The sequence below is a fragment of the Barbus barbus genome (genome assembly GCF_936440315.1).
Source record: "Barbus barbus genome assembly, chromosome: 4".
NCBI lineage: Eukaryota > Metazoa > Chordata > Actinopteri > Cypriniformes > Cyprinidae > Barbus > Barbus barbus.
The window spans coordinates 36,910,352-36,928,277 of record NC_136732.1 but is presented as its reverse complement, the minus strand read 5'-3'; the positions used below and the strand labels follow the sequence as shown (position 1 = coordinate 36,928,277).

Here is a 17,926-nt window from a genome sequence, read left to right as displayed (position 1 = left end):
TTCAAATGTGGTCAAATTGGCATTAGTCAAAGAGCTAACAATATGTACAATATTATTGCTCAAAAGGCTAAAGATCAGTGTTGCGTCGAACTTGTAATTTAAATGGATGAGTTCACTCTTGTATGCATGTAAAGATTCGTCTGCCTCATGGTTATTTGCGCATTCTCAAATTCTCTTTCTCCATTAAAGTTTTAAATTGCATCCAATGTTCTTGACCTGCGTGGTTTCATTTTCCTGTCTCTCTCAACATTACCCATACTTTTGACTGAGTGCTTGTGCCCTATCAGGAGCTGCAATGCATCCCAAAAACAAGCTAAAATACTACGAAAATTGTATTGTTGCTAGGAGGGTATCTAGTTTAACCAAAATTAAACATTGCCAGATTAAACACGACATGGCAAAATACATAAATGCAAATAAATAATATGAAAAAATAATAGCAGTATTGTTCTGCGACGCAATTAACAAGACAAGATTACATTAAAAACAATGTTCATAAATTATGTTGTTTTATTATTGTGAACGCTTTTAGAACGTTTGGAACGTCACCGCGGAAACTCCAATTCGTTCAATCCTTTCGGAATCCATCCAATGATCCAATCACAGCGCTTTACGTAATATGACGTCCAAGAGCGCCAAATGCGATTCTGTTTACGGAAGTGGCAGAGGGGTACCTCGTGAACAGATTATTCAGATTTGTCTAGTGTTTTAAATTCAGTCATATGTTTTCTGAGGTAATTTCACCGTTTTAGCTTTATTTAAAGTCCATATCTCATGGATATTGAGGTCGATATTATTGATTTTAAAGTCCCTCTCGAAAACAACAAAACTATTTTCGTTTGGGACATTCAACCAACATTTTCAGAGGCTTACATTTATGTAAGTGTATTATATTATATTATATTAATTGTACTGTTACGCATCTAATGAATGACCAATGAATAAACCATTCAACTGCTCTTTGAGTCAGGTTATGTTTAACCTTTGCCCAAAAATGTACATAAACATTATGGTTGCATAAGTCATAGATTGGTTGGCTTGGACATAAAAGTAAGTGTTCCTTCAAGATCTTTGAACAGTCTGGTTAATGGCGCATTGAATTTATTCAATTTACAGAGAAGTAAATGTATGAAAATGTGTCCCACATCTACTGAAATCAGCTCATAAGTTTGTTTTCCAGGTTCAGTAATATTATCAACCATGAGGAACTAACCAGTCACTTTCAGTTCTTATATGGTCAGTGGTTTAGCAACAGCCAATCGGAGGGTGGTCTAATAGCCAATTGCTTAATATGGCAGGTAAATGACATCTCCTGGAATGAGTTTGAAGATGCTGACAGTAATACTGAGGAGGATTTCCCATGGGACCTCACAGTGGACCTCCCTCACTGACACCCACTCAACTTTCTCAACCCACACAGTTGCCAATGTTTTCCAGATAAGTGACCACTGAAAATGATATAAGTTTTCTCTTTAATGTTTGGTATTGACCATAATGTGTGCAGCATTACGGTCATCCTCTGTGGTTAACCTCCCAATTTCAGTGCAACTGACCTCAGATTCCTCTTCTCTATTTCCAAAGCAATTCTCTGTTTTTTTATGTGGCTGGCACTACCATGACCACACAGGTTGAGGTTTGAAGGTCAGGTCAGATGTCAAACCAAGAAAGCCATGTAATTTTATAAGGATTTTAGGGAATCCAAAATGCATCAACCTCTAAAATCTCTTGTGTACTTAACATGATCGGCCTCTTTGTTTGACATATTTGCACTAACTAAGAATACATTAAGACAGGTTTCAGTATGTTCTCATTAAAATGGGTTATTGTGTGAAATAAAATATATTTGTAGCAATGTATCTTAATTATATGTGCCTCTTTTATTTATTGATTTTGTCTTGCTGCTTTGGTTCAGTTGACTGAGTTTTCTTTGTCAAGTAGATTGTTAATGTGTTTTTGGTCTAGGTTGAAGAATAATATCAGTAGATCCATAAAAAACAGGCTACCCAGTTTACTTAAAATTCCCTGTGTCTATTCGTTGGCGTGATTATAAATTCCTTTTCACACACAGATAATGTGCTTCTCAAGTTAATTACCACTAGGTGGCAGTGTCTGTTGCAATGCAGTTGATTGGTACAAGGACTTTTATATTGCTACAAACCAGAGTTACAAAATGATAATAATCTCAGCAAGCATGGGCAACAGTTGGGGTGGGGGGGACTTTAGATTTTTAGTGTATAGAATGTGGGAGAACCAAATTTTTTTGTTATATAAAGTATATAATCATATTTATGATAATATTGACTAATTAATGTGTTGTCAAATTACATGAGGTAATATACAGATGTACAAGGACTTTACTTTGTATTTTGAATCAGTTTTTATTTTTATATTATCAATTTCCTTTTCATTTAGTCGAAGTTTTAAAAAAAATTGTTGTCATTTTTTGGAGTTTTTTTTTTGTTTTTTTTTAATAAATGCTGTCAAATTGATTAATCGTGATTAATTGTAACCAAAATAAAAGTTTTTGTTTACATTATGTGTGTGTACCATCAAGTGTATATCTATATGAATATATAAATACATGTATATATTTAAGAAATTTATATGTATAATATAAATCATATATACACACACACACATATACATATTATTTTAGCTGTTGTCCAAAACATATTCAAGTTACAGTTATATAATGTATAATCTCATCACAATTGGAGAAAATGTTAAGGAATTACAACTCTTTAATATGTACCTCCCCCCTTTTTCAAGGGACCATAAGCTGTTTAATGGACAGATGTGGGCTATTCTTTCGTTATTTCCTCTTATTAAGGAACCACAACTAGATTCTAATGAACTGGCAAATTACAGACCCATTTCAAATCTTCCGTTTATGTCTAAACTTTTTGAAAAAGTTGTGTCTGTTCAATTGTGCTCCTTCTTGCAAAAAAATTATCTTTATGAAGAATTTCAGTCAGGTTTCAGGCCTCACCATAGTACAGAAACTGCACTTGTTAAAATTACAAATGACTTCTTGCTTCAGATCAAGGCTGTATCTCATTGCTAGTATTACTCGATCTTAGTGCTGCGTTCGACACTATAGACCATGATATACTCATAGATCGATTACAAAACTATACTGGTATTCAAGGGCAGGCTTTAAGATGGTTTAGATCCTACCTGTCCGATCGCTACCACTTTGTTCATTTAAATGGAGAGTCATCACAGTTATCACCAGTAAAGTATGGAGTACCACAAGGATCTGTCCTAGGTCCTCTGCTATTTTCAATATACATGTTGTCTCTTGGTAATATTATTAGAAAATACGGGGTTAGTTTTCATTGTTATGCTGATGATACTCAACTACAGATCTCAACAAGACCAGATGAAACTTCTCAACTATCTAAGCTAATAGATTGTGTAAAAAATTTAAAAGATTGTATGACCAATAATTTCCTCCTATTACATTCAGATAAGACAGAGATATTACTTATTGGACCAAAAAACAGTACACAGAATCTCTTGGATTACAATTTGCAACTAGACGGATACACTGTTACGTCCTCTAAAGTCAAAAATCTGGGTGTTATATTAGACAGCAACTTGTCCTTTGAAAATCATATTTCCCATGTTACAAAAACAGCATTCTTCCATCTTAGAAACATTGCCAAGCTTCGAAGCATGCTACCTGTTTCTGATGCAGAAAAGCTAGTTCATGCATTCATGACCTCTAGACTGGACTATTGTAATGCACTGCTAGGTGGTTGTCCTGCATCTTCAAAAAACAAGCTACAGATAGTCCAAAATGCAGCGGCTAGAGTTCTTACCAGGTCAAGAAAATATGATCATATTACCCCAATTTTACGGTCTCTGCACTGGCTACCTATTCAGTTCCGTATCATTTACAAAATATTATTACTTGCCTATAAGGCCCTAAATGGTTTAGCTCCTGCGTACCTAACTTGTCTTCTACCACGCTACAATCCAACCCGCTCCCTAAGGTCGCAAAACTCTGGACTTTTGGTAGTACCTAGGATAGCAAAGTCCACTAAAGGAGGTAGAGCTTTTTCACATTTGGCTCCCAAACTCTGGAATAGCCTTCCTGATAACGTTCGGGGTTCAGACACACTCTCTCTGTTTAAATCTATTAAAGAGACATCTCTTTAGCCAAGCATTCACATAATGCATCTTATAATCTTGTATTATTATTCTTTAGCTTGGGTTGAACAAATCATTTTTGCTTAGATGGAACAGCAGCTACGCTAATTATGTCTCTATTTGTTTCTCTGTTTCTGATTAACATCCCGTGGTAACTAGGAATTACAGAAGCTTCAGTCTGGATCCAACCCTTAAATGATCTGAGATGACCGAACACCTGAGAAAAGATAATGCCAACCCCTCAGAGGACCACAGAGGATGCCAACGCTCAGACAACATACAGAATTACCAAATTTTGCCATAAGTCAAACATATTAAGGTTCTGCAATATATAAATATATTGTGGAAACTTAAATTCCTGTAGAGCTACTTTGCAACGATTTGTATCGTAAAAAGCGCTATACAAATAAACTTGAATTGAATTGAATTTAATTATTTCTATACATCAATTAAGCAGGTAAAAGGTCTGGAATTGATTCTAAGTGTGTCATTTACATTTGGAACCTGTTGCTGTGAACCCACATCATGCGGTCAAAGGATCTCTCCGTGCAAGTGAAACAGACAATTGTTAGGCTTCAAAAACATAACAAATCCATCAGAGAAATAGCAGGGACATTAGGAGTGGCCAAAGCAACAGTTTGGTACATTCTGAGAAAAAAATAACGCACTGGTGAGCTCAGCTACATAAAAAGGCCTGGACGTCCACAGAGGACAACAGTGGTGGATGATCGGAGGATCCTCTCCATGATAAAGAAAAACCCTTCACAACATCCATCCAAGTGAAGAACACTCTTCAGGACTGTCAAAGTCTACAATCAAGAGCAGACTTCACGGGAGCAAATACAGAGGGTTCACCACAATGTGCAAACAAGGCCAGATTAGACATCTAAAAAAGTCAGACCACTTCTGGAAAAGTATTCTTTAGACAGATAAAATTAAGATAAACCTGTACCAGAATGATGGGAAGAAAAAAGTATGGAGAAGGCATGGAACAGCTCATGATCCAAAGCATACAACATCATCTGTGAAACATGGTGGAGCAGTGTGATGGCATGAGCATGCATGGCTTCCAGTGGCACTGGGTTACTGGTGTTTAGTGATGAATTCTGAAGTGTATTAGGGATATACTCTCTGCCCAGATTCAGTCAAATGTAACAAAGTTGATTGGGCAGCGCATCATAGTACAAATGGACGATGACCCAAAACATACAGCAAAAGCAACCCAGGAGTTTTTGAAGGTAAAAAGTGAAATATTCTGCAATGGCCAAGTCAATCTGATCTCAACCCGATTGATCATGCATTTCACTTGCTGAAGACAAAACTAAAGCCTGCATGTTTACTGTGTATGACAAATGTTATAAATGCAGATTGTTATTAAATAAAGGCTATTATGTGTTATAATGTGTGTTTTTAGTGACTGATAGACACCAGTTAATCATTTTCTTAAACTCAGTATAAAATGTAATAACTAGTTCCACAGAAATTTGTTATGATGCCCAAATAATAAATCTTAGTTGTGATAACATGAAACACATGGAGTAAATGGTTAAATTTTAATTGACATAATTTGCTGTAATTTTCTAAATGTTCAACCAAATAAAACATTTTAGTTGAATGGACTATAAAACTAATTCAGTAAAGGTTGAGCTTTACTGAATTTCTGTAACTAAACATTCTGTAACTAAAAAATAACAATTCAGGCAACGCTTTGAAGAGAGAAATTGATTGAATTGAACATAAAATGTCTGTGGTACTAGTTACTAAATAATAATTAATAATTAGTTGAAACAGCTTGAATTTTTTTCAATTGTATATATATGCATATATATATATATATATATATATATATATACACACATATATACTGTATATATGGGTTGTTGACATGACATTTTCACTGTCCCACAAGATAAAAATTAATATAATTAATATTGTTGTTATATAAAATGCAGTAAATGGTTAAACATTTCTTTTTGTTATAAACATGGACCTTTTGTTATAAAAGCTGCAGTGTTATTCGATTTTTTTTTTACATTTTTGAGCCAAATCTCTAAATTGTCTTACGGTGTGACTGTCCCAAGCATGGTTCAATAAATTACAACTTTTATAAATGAAAAAGAAAAGCATCAAAATATTAATAAATACCTCCGGCATAATTGTACATGTGTCTATTTTAGTAAATGGCAATCATTTTTTTCATCCAGATATTTCTGAAAGTGTAGGAACTTGATACATTTAGTCTCTGAAAACCATGTCCTCTGGTGTGACACCATATCCTGATTTTCGGCCAATTCCAGAGAAAACTTTAATTAGTCGAAGGACCCCATTCATGGTCGTGTTACTGAAGCCCTCTATGAAGCCCATTGCGTGCACATGGTACATTTTTGTCTCAGAATTCTTCAAACGTTTTTGGAACAATTACAAAAGTGTTACATTTTGTTGTCCTTTGGTGTGACACCCCTAAATTAGATTTTTTAATTAAAAACTGCATGTTAAACATAATAATTGAAAAGTATGCAAATGTGTCTTGCTTACTGCTAATGACAGGTTAGCTTGGAATAGAAAGGTCATGAATTGACACAAAAGGCTGAAACATCCTACGGTGTGACAGAAAATGTGTGATGCCTGTACTGTCACACCACAGGACAAAGATGTCACACCAGAGGATAAGGTCAAAATCAATAAGTGACTGACTCTGTTAGAAATCTTATAATGGGCCATGTTTGGATCTTCCAACCGTACAATAATCCAAACACAAAGTGAACACAGAGACCTGAATATTTGGTACACAATGATAGTGACAATCGGTGAATAGTGTTCAAGTATGAATGGGCCATTTTGAGTAAAATGATCTCCAGATGTCACAAAACAAGTTACTTAACCTACAACAGAAAAGCAACCATAAAAAATGCATCTCGAAAACAGCAAGATAACCAAAACTAAATTATTATTTATGCCCAAGTGCATGATGGGAACAATGGGATCATGCCATTCATATTTACAATCTTTGTAAAAAATAACAAACAATTCCAAATAAAAGATACTTAAACTACAAGCTTAAACTGAGTACTAATATTGAATTTACTCTTTTTTTATTCTTGCCTGAATTAAATTATTTTATGTGGAAATTAGTTTTTCTGTAGTATATGCCTCATCACAAAATCACTTTTATCAGTTCACCAGCACAGTGCCCGATTCCTCTTACTCTCAAACAACCTCACACAGTACTGTTTTAACAGTCAGGGAGAGACAGATGTGATTTTTCATGATCACTCAGCTCTTTCAGTTCCCTGTCCTCATTTTCACTTTCTAAGGTAAGATGCCAGTGGGGGTCTCTCCATATACCCACGAGGTTGAAATATACCAGTCGTTGTATTTCAGTAGAAGCAAACCAATAACGATAAATGTTTTTTCTTCTTCTTGCGTATTAAACCACAACCACAAAGGGCCACGTGCACAAAGACTGAAACACTTGGGCAAATCCCAAACTGTTATTGTGGGCACACTTCTTCAGAATTCTTATTCAGTTTCAAAATGTAACACTCAGATATGAGCAGATCATATTATAAAGACAACATGCTGTTAAAAAAAAGTGTCATTTATGTTATACGTTTTACTACAGCTATAATAAATGGTTCAATGAATGAATTAATATACAAATTATTTATTAATAATATAATCAATAGATGATGATAGGCTGCTTTTAGAGCAATGTTAATTCTATTTCATTAAGCTAAATATTAAAATGAATAATCTGAGTATTTGTTACTGTGGCCTGATCTTTACATGGCTGCTACACCAGGACACATAGTTGCTTTAGGGTGGGGTGGGGTGGGGGGTGTTTAGGTTGACACATTACGCAAGGGAATACGTTAGCAATTTTTAGTAAATAGCCTAAGTAATTATCACAGTCATGAGGGACTGTAAAATAAAAGCCATAGTTATTATACCAACATAGTCTCGTCACAATCAGTATTTTACGATTTGATGAATCAGTTTCAAATTCCTATTTGGTTGAATCATCATGTCTGAAAATGTATTGTATGCTATGTTTGTCAAGCTCATGACTAAGCCTTCAAATGTAGCCTACCACTTGAATAGTTGTAAAATAGTAGCGAGTTCTCAACTAGTTCTGTCTTGAACAAAAAAAAGAATAATAAATGTGTCAGCATGCCACAATGCTATTCTGCTGTATCTGTCAAAATGTATTTGTATTTGCTGGAATGTATTTTTTTGTTGGGTGTCGATTGTACCTTGGGCTCTTAGATACCACTTATAAGATTAAATAAAAGCAGGTGTGACTCCATCACGAGATTATAACACAATTTTAGCTTCATATGAACCATCATAAGGTGAAATCGGTCTTAATTTGAGATGCACTGGAATGAGACATGTGGGATAAAAACGTCACGAAAACGAAAATTAATCAATCGTCCCCATTTCAGATTTGATGTATGAACGTCAATCACGCCTTTCACTTTTCGATCTTTTTGCAAAATGCTATATAAACTCTAGACCTACCATGAATCCTTCAAATTGTGAAGGACAAACGACAAGTAAAGGTAAGCAGTCGAATCAGTGGCTTATTGTGATGGATCTGATTATTCACTGCTTCAAACTGATGCATCCTTGTTTTAAACTCACATGGTCTCTGATCTTTTATAGGCAAAGTCAGAATGGAACTGCTTCGTGTGACCCTGCTGTGCACCTTTTTCTGCTTTGCGCAGGTTTGGTCATTCCCAACAAACTGCGTCCTTAGTAAGGGTTTAATAAAGGGATCCTATACACTTTTAGAGACTGCGGTAAGAATAATGCTGAGAATCTTCAGTGGTGCAGTTTAGTGGTGGGCGAATGTAGGTTATTCATTAACGAATATGCATTTTGTTTTAGGGAGGCCTTTTCCCCATGCAGTGCCTGGAGGAAAAGGTTGCCATTCCTTTCCCGCAAAATGCCTTCAAGTCTGAAAACAAGGATCAGGTATGCAACAATATTTGAATAAATCTTTCAAATTACATTTTAATCATTTTGCTTGACTTGTGTGCACATCTGTTTAATTTTCAACGCTTGTTTCTGAAGGTTGCTGGTGTAGAAAAAGCTGTTTACCAGACGCTTTACAATATTAACGCACTGTTTGAGAACTCCAGTGATCCAGACCAGTTGGATGAAGAAAAGTGGAATGATTTTCGAGGTCTCGTACACCGGCAGATTGAGGAGAGCAAATGCGTAAGAAAAAAGCTTATGATAATATCTTAATCTTAAATTATTAAATTATTCGGGGAATAGGCTACACACAATATTAACTGATTATTATTATTATTATTCTGCAATACAAGTAAATTGTCTTTATTTATTTATTTATTTCGCTCATCCAGCTCTTTGAGACTTATTTTCGCTTTGCGGTTCATCCGAGCAATCTTTTAGTTTTCTTGAACTGGAGATTCCAGATCTTCTAATAGCTATCAAAAGTTTCAGTAATCAAGAAGTCCTCCGACGCCGTTTTTACTCCGTTAACTCTCGTTTTGAGACGAAGTGCCAATTAGCCACTATAGTGTTTATATAAAGAGAGAGAGCTGAGTGGCGAAAGACATGGACGTAGCACTGGTCACTTGTACCGTGCCAACGGCCAATGCCCAGAAATGTTTGACCGCTGGGTGCCTCAATTCAGAATCAAGTATTTCCCGAGAACTGTGTAATATTTATGACTTTTTAATTTACTTTTGTATTCAGTATTTCACGTTTTCTGGGTCTTGGCAAATATAGATCATGAGCAAGTCTGACGCGGCACAGGATTTCCCCAGCAGAGAAGCTTCACTCAAGGTTTACTTCGAGACTATAGCCTCAACTCTGAAAGAAAAGGTACGCTTGCGTCCTCAACCTCTAACTTTAGGCATACCTCTTGTGTTACATAATAAACATTCTAATGCTTGTTGCCATTTTTCTGTGCAGGATTTCAGTTACTGTGCATGGGATATAGTCAGAAATGAGATTCTCCGCACCCTGAAGTTCATACTGGACGACACCATGCTATTCAAGTCTAAAGAATTCTAAATGCTCCCTTGTATTATTTATTTATTTATTTATTTATTTATTTATTTATTTATTCGCTGTTTTTTTTTTTTTTTTTTGCTTGAGGTGTTTTCTTTTTCTAATCACTGTAGCCTAAAGGAAATAACCGACTTTCACTTTTAAATTGCATCATATCACCGTTTCCATTCAGCACTGGACAGTTCACAACATGAAGACTTCAGTATTTATATTTTAAGATTGTATTTTTGTTGCATTTTGCAAAGTTTTTGAATAATAAATCAATTTTTAATACAGATATTGTCTTGTTTTATATAAAAAAAAAGAGAGAGTGAAATTAGCTTATATTTGAGTGAAAGAGATCGATAATAAGTGTGATTTAAATAATCATGGGTCTTGTAATTTTCATAAAAAAATTTAAGGTGACAATTAAACATTAATAGATGTTTCCCTTCACTCAAAAACACATAAAAATAGCATTTAATTTCAAAATTAACTCTCTATCCAGCCATATGCAAAGCATGCTGGGAACTAACAATCACCTCTAAAATAAAACTGTAAAATTGAGCTAAATCTCTAAAGTAAATAGGTAGCCTTCTTTCCTTTTTTTTTTTTTTTTTTTTTTTGTTTAATCAGTTCCTCAATTTAAGCCTCAAAATTGCTTAAATTTCCTTTTTTAAAAAATGAGGAAACCACATCTCTTGGTTTTATTAGTAAAAAGTCCTCAATATTTTCTATGCAACACTGAACCACAATTTCTTTAATGAAATCGCTATTTTTAATGTTCAGTTATGTTTGACATTTGAAATAGTTCCTGTTATGTTGAAGTTTCCATTGTGCAGTGCATTTGTTAGCATTGTGCAGAAGAGTAGAGCTTTACTCCTCTAACGCATTAAGCCTTGTTCAGTGAGCAGTAGCTTTGCTAGAGCAGTATTTTCCAGTATTGCTCAAGTATTTTCCTACTTGATCTGTTTGGCTGTATGCAGGCTTAACTCAAAGTCCAATTCAAACAGGCCTCACTCAAAATCACAGACTTTTGAGAACCAACTTAAAATAAATGAGTATATTTCACTAATTATATTAAATTCATTGTGTCATAGATTCATTAATTTAGGAGATTTTGCATGATTTATTAAGGTAGATTCCATTAAAAAATCAAGCCTTAAAAACTACTCAAAAATAGTATGTGTAATATTGTTACCATCATTTTTTAAGTAGATAGCTCATTCCATTTTTCACAGTGTAGTGAGGAATGTGTAATATTATCATAGGCTAGGCTACACCAGATGAAATAGGCTATATGAATTTTACCCCTTTCTCAAAACTGTGACCTTACACATTGATAATGTGACCTTATAGATTTGTGCATCTATGCAGCTGTTTGTTCCAGCAGAAGCGATTTCTAATTTTATGATACGAGATCCGAATAGACCTATTAGCGATCACACTTTAACCACATATCCTGTGTTTGTACATTGCTGCAAAATAACATCCTGTTTTTGTCTATTTCTATGTCTAGAACAAATGCAAATTTGTTGTACTGTATACACTGCACTGCACTGGTCACAAAAATATAAATGATCTATAATCTCTTCTTTTTCATCATTTATTCAAGCTTTATTTATTTATTGTTTGTAAGCAGAGTTTGTAGGGAGAGGTCAGTTAAAATGACTTAACACTGTCAGAATTGTTCCATCATATTTACCAAGGGTACCAACAATTCTGACCACGTGTGTGTGTGTGTGTATGCACATATATATATATATATATATATATATATATACAGGTACATCTCAAAAAATTTGAATATCATGAAAAAGGTAAATATTTTTTGTCACTCATTTCAGAAAGTGAAACCCATATATTATATAGATTCATTACACATAGAGTGAAATATTTCAAGCCTTAATTTCTTGAAATTTTGATGATTATGGCTTACAGATAATGAAAACCCAAAATTCAGTGTCTCAGAAAATTAGAATATTACATTAGATCAATAAAAAAAGGATATTTTAAACAGAAATGTCAGGCTTCTGAAACGTATGTTCATTTCTATGTACTCAATACTTGGTTGGGCCTCCTTTTGCATGAATTACTGCATCAATGCGGCGTGGCATGGAGGCAATCAGCCTGTGGCACTGCTCAGGTGTAATGGAAGCCCAGGTTGCTTTGATAGCGGCCTTCAGGTCATCTGTATTGTTGGGTCTGGTGTCTCTCAGATTCTTTATGGGGTTCAGGTCAGGCGAGTTTGCTGGCCAATCAAGCACAGTAACACCATGGTCATTGAACCAGCTTTTGGTACCTTTGGCAGTGTGGGCAGGTGCCAAGTCCTGCTGGAAAATAAAATCAGCATCTCCATAAAGCTTGTCAGCAGAAGGAAGCATGAAGTGCTCTAAAATTTCCCGGTAGATGGCTGCGTTGACTGTGGACTTCAGAAAACACGGTGGACCAACACCAGCAGATGACATGGCAGCCCAAATCATGATTGACTGTGGAAACTTCACACTGGACTTCAAGCAACATGGATTCTGTGCCTCTCCACTCTTCCTCCAGACTCTGGGACCTTGATTTCCAAATGAAATGCAAAATTTACTTTCATCTGAAAAGAGGACTTTGGACCACTGAGCAACAGTCCAGTTATTTTTGAACGTCAAAAAGCGACGCAAAAACCAAGCGTCAATATGTGACGAGTTGGGATGAGACTGTGTTAAGCCCAGGTAAGACGCTTCTGACGTTGTCTCTGGCTCAGAAGTGGCTTGGTAGCCCTTTTCCTGAAGACGTCTGAGCGTGGTGACTCTTGATGCACTGACTCCAGCTTCAGTCCACTCCTTGTGAATCTCTCCCAAGTGTTTGAATCAGCTTTGCTTGACAGTATTCTCAAGCTTGCGGTCATCCCTGTTGCTTGTGCACCTTTTCCTATATTTCTTCCTTCCAGTCAACTTTGCATTTAATATGCTTTGATACAGCACTCTGTAAACAGCCACACCTTTCAGTAATGACCCTCTGTGACACCCTCTTTGTGGAGGGCGTCAATGTTCGTCTTCTGGATCATTGCCAAGTCAGCAGTGTTCTCCATTATTGTGGTTTCAAAGAACAAGATATATGAATGAATAAATTATGCATTTATAAAGCGCTTTATTGTGTATTGCTGTACACCCAAAGCACTTTACAATCATGTGTGTGTGTGGGGGGGGGGTCTCTCCAGTGTGCAGCATCTACTTGGATGATGCGATGGCAGCCACAGCACAACGGTGGCAGTACGCTCACCACACACCAGCCAGATAGCCTGAATTTATACTGTAGCGATGGTCATTAATTGAAACTCAAATGTAAATATTCTAATATTTTGCGATACTGATTTTTGACTTTCATGAGCTGTAAGCTCTAATCATCAAAATTAAAACGAAAAAAACTTTTGAGATGTTTTACTTTACATGTAATGAATCTAAAATATATATTAAAAGTTTCACTTTTTGAAATAAGTTACAAGAAAAAATTAACTTTTTCATGATATTGAGATGTACCTGTATATATATATATATATATATATATATATAGCCTATATACAGTGCCTATAAAAAGTTTCCATACCCCTTCATTTTTTTTCACATTTTGTTATGTTGCTGCCTTATGTTAACTGCTTTAAATTATTATTTTTTTCTACATCAGTCTACACTCTTGCTCAGTTTTGCCAGGAGGCCAGCTCTAAGAAGAATCCTGGTTGTTTCAAACTTCTTCCATTAAGGGTAACAGAGACTACATGCTTCAATGAACCTTCAATGAAGCAGATTTTTTTTCTGAACTCTTCCCCAGATGTGTGGCTTGACGCAAACCAGTTACTGAGCTCTACAGACTGTTCTTTTGACCCCAGGGCTTGGTTTTTGCTCTGATTTATCAGCATTATCAGCTGTTGGTCCTTTAAGACGTGTGTGCCTTTCCAAATCATACCCACTCCATTAATTCGAAGCAATCTTTCGAATTAATGGAGTGAACTAGCCTTGCAGCCCACTTTTGGGCTTGTTGCAAGTTAAACCCACACAACCTGTCTCAGACTCTCAGTACCCTCACTTGCGGAAATGCGTGCGCAACACTGTCCCAGGCCTGAAAATGCAGCATCGATTGTGAAGCATGTTCCTTGCTAATTTGTAAATGCTTTAAAAAATACATTATATATTTTTTTAAATATACAAAGAAGGGCAAGAACATGTAGGTAGGCCTAGAGAATATATAGTTGTGTAAGTGCATCTTGAAACATGATATTTTTTGGAAAGTGAAAGTGACGTGACGTGGCCAAGTATGGTAACCCAAACTCGGAATTTTTGCTCTGCATTTAACCCATCCAAAGTTTACACACACCGTGAACACACACCCGGAGCAGTGGGCAGTCATTTATGCTGCGGCGCCCGGGGTGCAGTTGGGGGTTCGATGCCTTACTCAAGGGCACCTCAGTCGTGGTATTGAGGGTGGAGAGAGCGCTGGACATTCACTCCCCCACCTACAATCCCTGCCGGACCTGAGACTCGAACCCACGACCTTTGGGTTACGAGCACGACTCTCTATCCGACTGCCCCTGACTTGTCTAAAAATATATTTTGCCACATGGGAAACTCGCTTTTAATTCGCTGCTAGTAAGTTATACTCAGAGATATGAACTTCAGTGTCTTCAGTTTTATTGAGTGTTCAGTATAATCATCTTACATTATCATAATTACACAAATTAGTCAATCAGATAAATAAATAAATACATAAATAAATACATAAATAAATAAATAAATAAATAAATACATAAATAATTTACGGAAAACTACCCAGAATAATTTAACTGAATGATTTAAGTTCAAGCGTGAATTTAAGAACATGCAGGAGCTCCTTTCGAACCACCTCCCATGCGCAGACACTGTAGTCCTGAAAGAGAAAAGAAAAAAAGACAGCAGTTATTTATAGCCTATGGGCTTGAATGACAATATATTGTTAGAGTGATTTGTAAACCATATTTTATGCATGCTAAACAATGAGGTCTGGTGTACCTTGTTTCTGAGGAGAGTGGCCAGTTTATCAAAATAGGTTTTCAGTGCATCTTCTCTTGTGGGAAAATCATCCACGGGTCGCTGCTTTCGCCCCATGATCTACACACGGGTGAGAAATGTGAGACGATTACAGGCATGTTCATATATTTATCTGTGAAATTCTATTAAAAATGTATAATTCCCTTACACATCGGTAGTCGTCAGTTAATCGAAAAACGATGTTTTGGAAATCCTCCACTTTCTTCTGGTTCCAGGATTCTGGATGACTGTCGTTAGCAAACAGGTAGGCGATGTGCTCCATGATTTTATACGCTGCCTTTGCTACACCAATCTTCTGTAAAGTAAACATATAACATAGAAAACATTATGCCCGGTCTCCTTCATCATGCTGGGTTCTAGCAAGTAGCCTAGTAATCAACAGAAACATTTAGACAATCTAATATGCATGGAATGACTAGTCTTGATGTGTTATAGTTCACCTGATTGGAGTCATTTGATTGCAGTGCAGATGTCGGGAAGGTTATTTTGACGTTTTCTTTTAAGCAATGACGAGGAAAAAGACCTCCCTAGGAAAGACACAACGTAGGTTAAGATATAGTTTAATATGTTCAACAGGTAAAGGAATGAAAAGCAATCGAAAAAATAACTTACCATATTCTCAAGTAGTCTGTGAGTTTTTCTTACGAGATCCCGCCGCATGATGCATTTTGTTGGCATTGAACAAATTTGGGCGAAAAAAAGAAATGGGCACAACAAAGCGACACATTTCCAAAGTGCCATCGTATTCGTGTGAGAAAAGAAAGCAACAAGATCAGAAAAATTATGCTCAAAGTCAAAAATTAAAAGTGCTGTAAAATAACACTCGGTAACAAACGGTGATGAAACCTCTTGAAAATCTCCTGATATTGCTGAAGACATGGATGCTAATGGTCCGTTTTATACTAAAACTGAGTGATGAATGGAAATAATAATCGTATTTGGATTTTTTTTTTTTTTAAACCGCAAGGCATTCGCTTTGTTGTTTCCCTCTGAGTCTCTCTCGCCTTTGCTGTGGTTAGGAGGATGTGGTCTATCTATCTATCTATCTATCTATCTATCTATCTATCTATCTATCTATCTATCTATCTATCTATCTATCTATCTATCTATCTATCTATCTATCTATCTATCTATCTATCTATCTATCTATCTATCTAATTTCGCTGGTCACAAAATATAAAATATCAAACAAAATCTCAGAATTGAGAAAAGCTGGTCAGTCGCAACAGAAGTTCATCATATTATCTGAACAAAGTTTGACCGCCAGAAAGAGTCCACGACCTTTTATTTTGAACATTATTTCAATTGTTTCATATTCTGAATCCTGTCGAACTTCGTTTTGTGAAATGCTTTGAGGGGAAAGTGTGATTATGCTATATTTCTTTAAAATAAATGCCATGTTTTGATAGTTTCTTATATATTGCATTTTTTGTTATCTAATGCGTCTAACATTGTCTTTTATTAGACAAGTAGCCTACAACACTATTGTCCTTATAGCTCAATAAGCTTAAGTAGCATATATCTTATAAAAAAAACTGTCATTGGTGTAGGCTATTTACAATTAATTTGTATTTTGGATACCAATATTATTACTTTGGATTTTTCTTATGTGTCAACATTAAACTCAAAACCCGTATAATGGGAGAAAGTTCACGAGTTTTACATTGAAGAAAAAAAAAACTGAACAAATAAGGGAATATAGCGCTCGCCTGAATGATATATATTGTTATAGATAGGCTATATATTATATTGATTAAACACTGGTCAGGATCTGTCATCATTATCAGGAGACCGCAGGGTAGTACGTGCGCCCAATTTATTTTCACTTTTCACTCGCAACTCGAAATAAGATGTTCTTTCTATGAATGAACGGTTTAATTTTTTTCTCTTTCATAAAATTGATAAGAGAAAATAATTTTCTCAGGCAGTTGGAAAGCGAAGCTCCCATTCGAGTTGTTGCACCAACATCATAAGCGAATCATAACTACCAGCGCCTCACCACACGCAGAGTTCACTTCCCACACTCACAAACCACACGGGCGTGTACTCCCCGGGTCCTCGCGCTCTATGAATTCAGTTCTGTCGATTCAGCGCGTGTGGCAGGTTGTGTTCCACTCATAACTAATAATGAGTGTGCGCTATAATAATAATACCCGCTCCGTCATCATTAATAGCGGAATATTCCGTCTTCATCACTGTGCACGTAAGCGCAATTACCTGAAATTAGCTAGGCTTTAGGCCTATATTCATTTAGCCTCTGCTGTCGAGTAGCCTATATGTGGAAAAAATAACAAAGGGAGTATCATTATATGCATCATTATGGAACTGAGACCAAGAGGAACTGATTTTTTTAAATTCCTTTAAATGCATCAGCATCATCATCGTGGAATTACATAACCTATACAATAGTTGAATCTATTGTATGAGTCAAACAATAAAATGATGAAAGAAATAAAGATTGCTGAAATCTTCTGAATCAGGTGGTTGGCCTACAGTACAGACAAGAATGGTAATGTGATGATTAAACTACAAAAGTCTATGATTTCACTAAATAAATATGAGCGTTTCAGGTGTTTTGAATGTTGGCCTATCTCTGAAAGGAAATGATTGTCTTCAGACTGTCTTTCAATGGCATTTTCTGTTAAGCTCTCTGCTGTTTTTGTTCAGGTGCAATGCAAAAC

General features: G+C 35.8%; 2 protein-coding genes across 2 annotated transcripts; one reads left to right on the top strand and one right to left on the bottom strand.

Moving 5' to 3' along the window:
* Positions 1-8,831: 8,831 nt before the first annotated feature.
* Positions 8,832-10,203, top strand: LOC306868614 (interferon alpha-13-like; the record flags this gene model as incomplete). Its single annotated transcript, XM_079414874.1, has 5 exons — positions 8,832-8,957; positions 9,046-9,132; positions 9,232-9,378; positions 9,916-10,011; positions 10,102-10,203. 5 exons carry the CDS (start codon positions 8,832-8,834, stop codon positions 10,201-10,203), a joined length of 558 nt encoding a protein of 185 aa, XP_079271000.1.
* A 4,794-nt stretch (positions 10,204-14,997) lies between these two features.
* LOC306868605 (interferon alpha-13-like) lies at positions 14,998-15,986 on the bottom strand (the record flags this gene model as incomplete). The annotated part of the gene is made up of 5 exons (XM_079414862.1): positions 14,998-15,084; positions 15,207-15,305; positions 15,394-15,540; positions 15,686-15,772; positions 15,858-15,986. 5 exons carry the CDS (start codon positions 15,984-15,986, stop codon positions 14,998-15,000), a joined length of 549 nt encoding a protein of 182 aa, XP_079270988.1.
* Positions 15,987-17,926: the final 1,940 nt, after the last annotated feature.